Below are 4,890 nucleotides of genomic sequence, written 5' to 3' on the forward strand. Positions count from 1 at the left end.
TTTTAGTTTAATTTATTGGGGAAAGAAAAATATAAATTAACATCCCTAAATAAAAAATATAGTTTAATGTTGAAAATAAATCAATTTCTACCTTATTAAACGGATTAATAATACCAAAATCTACTAGTGTTGTTGTGAGGCATCATCTAATATAAAGAATTCAAATTTGTTTTATATTTTTATTTAGTAGAATTGATTTGTTATTTTATTGCAATTTGGTGTCGTACAAAAAAACAATTAGGTATAAATTTTAATTAAAAGTATACTTATTCAAGAACATCCATTAAAAATAAATGAACACGCAGTCTTTTTAAAGTTGTAGAGGCTTCTGTCTTGAAGTGTTTGATTAAAAACCTGCAAAAATTAGAAAATTTAATCAAAAACACAAAGTAATTTGTATTGTTTTACTTACACCGTTATATACTATCGTTGGAATGAATGATGGACTTATTTCCATCGTTTCCTTTTCGGCTTGAAGTTGAAGATTTTTCCCTTGGTCAGACTTTAAACAATCTTCTACAGCGTGCCATTCTACATCAGCATTTTTGACGCACTTAAATACAACAAATATAAATGCAATTAGGTGTAAAATTCGAAATTATCGATTTACTTGTTTGCTGGCGTCATGTTTTTGTCTTCTAGGTATTCTTCTTGAGGTAAAAATGTCCATGGAACATCTTAAATATTCTACTTTTTTGGTCTTATCGTCAATTTTGTTTAGTGCGCATGACATGATTTTGTTTTTGTAGCATTCGTCGTCGCCATGTTGGCATACGAAGTGGTCGCCATCATCAAAACTCTAAAAAAAAAAGAATTATAAAAATCTTATCGTTTCATGAAGGTTTCTAAAAGTTTTACCATTGCTTTTCCAAATGGTATAAAGGAAATTTCTATATCGTGTTTTGATAGGTCCTTCCATGCTGGGTGAAGCTGATTAATTATAAAATGTCTGCTATCTGGGCATAAAGCTTCAAAAAATATTTTTACATCTACCTGAAATTAGAAATTGACTTAAACCTTTTATTCTAAAGAGATTTCTATCGATATTCACTTTCAAAACGTTGTAAAACAGTATAAAGATTTCGGTTAAAATAAAATACAATAAATGGTATTTTATAACAGAAAGGGGTTAAAAATATTACATTTATTTACACAACGCGTAAATAGTTTTTCGTTTTGTTTAAAATTAATTTAAATATGTCATTTCAAAATAAAAAATATATATTTTAGTCTAATTACACTTGTATAACTTCATTATTCTTATTATTGCCTACAAAAACAGGCTGTTCATTGTTTTTGTGTATCTTTTTAATAAAACTGAAACTAAACAATTAATACTTACTGATTCAACGACAGGAACTGAGTTGTAAAAGCAGTAAATTAATGCTATAATTGAATAAATTGGATTCATTTCTACAATTGTGCGTTGAATTTAAAAGATACGCAGTCTTGTGGCACGTTTTTACTACTAAAATATTTAGCCTAATTTACGCATCCAATGTTACATGATCTACTTACGATTAGACTATTTAATATTTAATTATAATATAATACTGATACAATGAATGGCAACAACTGCAATAAATAATTGTTTAATTTATAATTAAACGACGATGAGACTTTAGTGATAATCATTTCTTGGAATAATTATGTATTGAGTATCATTCGTGTAATGTGTATCATGTTTATTTAACAAAACAAAAACAATAGTTTATCTCGTAATGTGATATTACTGCTCTGATTTAGGTTTATTATAAAAATAACTCATTCAATACAGCAAAACTGAATTGTAAACAAAAAAGTTAAAGAATAATTACTTTACATCGCGAATGCATGAATAAGATTGTAGATTTTAAAATGCAACTAATTATGTATACAAAACCATTTCTTTTCGTTTATATATGTAATAACTGTATTGCAATAAATTATAATGCTTAGTTAAAGCATTTTAAATTTAAAATTTTACCGCCAATTAGTAGTTATGCTACCATACAAACACTCTTGCAAAGCCATTGCATAATCAATTCTGCTGTTTTTGTATAACAGACATAACCTTATCCAATATATAAAATTACTTTTAAATAAGTGTGCCAAAAATTATAAAAAACAGTGTTTAGTTATGTTTTACGATGGAAAGTGAACTTAAAATTAGTCCCCCCAATAGTTTTGACTTTCCATTTCAACCGTATCCTATTCAACATGAGTTTATGGAAAACTTGTTTTCGGTGTTGGAAAACAAAAAATTGGGAATATTTGAGAGTCCTACCGGAACAGTAAGTGCAAGAAGATTTTAACTCAAATTCCCTTCCTAAATTCATTTTTTTATCAATAGGGAAAGTCTCTTAGTATAATATGTGGGGCTTTAAAGTGGCTGCATGATCGTAATAAAACTAATGAAGAACTGCTTAAGTCTGAAATAGAAATATTGGAAAAGAAAAAAGCAGAACTCGAGTCTGAGACTGCAGATTGGCTCACATCAAAATCTGAAGAAATAAATGTTACTAGAAAAATCAATTTATTAAAATTAAAGCATAAAAGTATGGCAGAATATTATCAAAAGTTTGAAGAGTTAAACTCTAAGAAGAAACAAGTTAAACTAAAGAGGCAGTGGAAAAAGACTAGGAATAACGAAAGCGAAAGTGTTGATGGTGTCAACGAATCTTTACAAGAAAATTCAGAGGAAATTGAAGAAGATGCTTTACTTGAAGAGCTTATACCCACTAGTAGAGAAGACTCAGATGATGAGGACCAAAAGGAAGATGTGTATGAACCTATTAAGGTCAGATTGAGGATACCTAATAGTTGCAGATTTATTTTTAAGAAGTTATAATAATTTTAGATACTGATTTGCAGTCGAACTCATTCCCAATTGTCGCAATTAATAGGAGAGATTATAAAATCGCCTTATGGTAAAAAAACAAGAGCAATAACTTTAGCTTCCAGGCAAAATTATTGTATTAATCCTTCAGTCAATAAATTAAAAATTGGAACATTAATTAATGAAAGGTACAACTAAATACAGAAAACTCAAAAGTTCATTGTGACATCAGTAAATCATTTAGGGACCTTTTGAAGGTGTATTCACATAGAAAGACTATTTGCAGATAGATAAACACCGGTTTTAATTTGTTTTTTAGTATAAAAGTGAATTAATTAATCGTCGATTTCAGTCTAATATTAATTGATAAAATATTAAAACATTTAAATTATCAATCAGCTCTTGTATTAAATAAATGCAAATCAGTTAAGAAGTTAATTAAAAAGTAAATTAAAAATGTAACATAAATAAACTTGTGACATAAAATTAAAAATCTTGGGGGATGTAAAATAGTTTTGAAACTTTTTAATAGGTGTTTAGATATGCAAAAGAAAGAAAAGAAATCTGCAAAAATAGTAGACGCGGATGGCAAAGCAATCAAGCGGCGCAAAACCGAGAGTTGCAGTTGTCCTTTCTATAAACAGATGGCGATAGATGATCTAAAAGATCAAGCTCTTTTAGAAATATGTGACGTTGAGGATCTAGTAGGTTTAGGAGAACAAATACAGGGTTGTCCTTATTATGCAAGTCGAAAGGCATCTGAAGATGCTGAAGTAGTTTTAGTACCATATAATACACTACTTCATAAAGCAACTAGGGAAGCTAATGGTTGGTAGATATGTGAAATATAGGGTGATGTTATGTATGCAACATTTTACTAAAATAGTAAAAAGTAAAAGTTTGCGGAAAAATTTTAATAGAAAATATTTTAGCAATAAAATTAAAAAATAACGTTATTATTATCGATGAAGCGCACAATTTACTTGAAGCGTTAGCTCAAATGTATAGTTCAGAAGTTAATTTGGAGCAGTTGGAGTTAACTTTACAGCAGTTGAAAAATTATAAACAACGTTTCAGTAGTTTTTTTTCAGCACAAAATTTGCTTTGTATTAATCAGTTGACCTTCGTGGTGAACAAATTGCTTTCATTTTTAGGTAAGTAGGTACTTAATTAATTACGATATTTCTACTGGTACCTTCGATTACGGGTCACCAAATGTCTGATAACTTTCACATTTTTGCGAAAATAAGACAAAACAGTTTAAAAAGTAGATGTACTGTGTACAAGATTTAGATATTCTAATCTACATTTGCTGGAAAAGTTCGTTTTTTAAACTTTTAATAATAATTTTTTAATGAAGTACTTAATAATAATTTTGAATATAAATGGAAGTTTGAAATTTAAATATTTTCGGTATAAACAAAATAAATTCATCAAATTTAACCGGTATTTGGAACTTTAAATAATAAAAAAATATTCTTGTAAGATAATCACATTTATGATAACATTTTTTAAGTTTTTTAGATGCATAATGCCTATTCTATTGTAAACAATATAGATATATATATATGAAACTTTTATCACACGTAATTTTAGCTAAAAATTTTGATCTAAAATGTGATGATACTAAAACGCAAATTTTCACCCTTTTGCGAGAACAAGACAGAACAGTTTAAAAAGTAGATGTACTGTGTGCAAGGTTTAGTTTTTTATTTTTAGTGATTAATAGATAAATGCATAAAGGTCCGTTATCTTGTTGCATAAAAATGCGTATTCTAATCTGCTGAAAAAGTTCGTTTTATTATTTTTAATAACAATTTTTTAATGAAGTACTTAATAATAATTTTGAATATAAATGGAAGTTTGAAATTTAAATATTTTCGGTATAAACAAAATAAATTCATCAAATTTAACCGGTATTTGGAACTTTAAATAATAAAAAAATATTCTTGTAAGATAATCACATTTATGATAACATTTTTTAAGTTTTTTAGATGCATAATGCCTATTCTATTGTAAACAATATAGATATATATATGAAACTTTTATCACACGTAATTTTAGCTAAAAAT

At 27.3% G+C, this 4,890-nt stretch overlaps 3 protein-coding genes across 6 annotated transcripts in view; 2 read left to right on the forward strand and 1 right to left on the reverse strand.

The window, feature by feature from the left end:
* Positions 1-4,890, forward strand: part of LOC108735059 (paired box protein Pax-6-like) — a 214,492-nt gene that overhangs the window by 14,339 nt on the left and 195,263 nt on the right. The window lies entirely within an intron of this gene.
* Positions 225-1,584, reverse strand: LOC112905907 (GILT-like protein 1). Its single transcript, XM_025979269.1, has 5 exons — positions 1,343-1,584; positions 859-993; positions 611-799; positions 413-553; positions 225-354 (listed from the first exon to the last, which is right to left on the reverse strand). The coding sequence occupies exons 1-5, from the start codon at positions 1,409-1,411 to the stop codon at positions 271-273; spliced, it is 618 nt and encodes a 205-aa protein (XP_025835054.1). The 5' UTR covers positions 1,412-1,584; the 3' UTR covers positions 225-270.
* The window catches only part of LOC108735035 (putative ATP-dependent RNA helicase DDX11-like protein 8), an 8,148-nt gene continuing 5,179 nt past the window's right edge, over positions 1,922-4,890 (forward strand). For 2 of the 3 annotated variants that reach the window (XM_025979261.1, XM_025979260.1), the window contains exons 1-5: positions 1,922-2,273; positions 2,333-2,779; positions 2,840-3,006; positions 3,351-3,646; positions 3,751-3,972. In XM_025979261.1, the coding sequence (XP_025835046.1) occupies positions 2,130-2,273; positions 2,333-2,779; positions 2,840-3,006; positions 3,351-3,646; positions 3,751-3,972 (1,276 nt within the window). In that variant the 5' untranslated portion in view covers positions 1,922-2,129. The remainder of the gene's footprint in view (positions 2,274-2,332; positions 2,780-2,839; positions 3,007-3,350; positions 3,647-3,750; positions 3,973-4,890) is intronic. The other variant, XM_025979262.1, reaches the window with a different exon arrangement.

Source organism: Agrilus planipennis, unplaced genomic scaffold (assembly GCF_000699045.2).
Source record: "Agrilus planipennis isolate EAB-ADULT unplaced genomic scaffold, Apla_2.0 scaffold20, whole genome shotgun sequence".
Lineage (NCBI taxonomy): Eukaryota > Metazoa > Arthropoda > Insecta > Coleoptera > Buprestidae > Agrilus > Agrilus planipennis.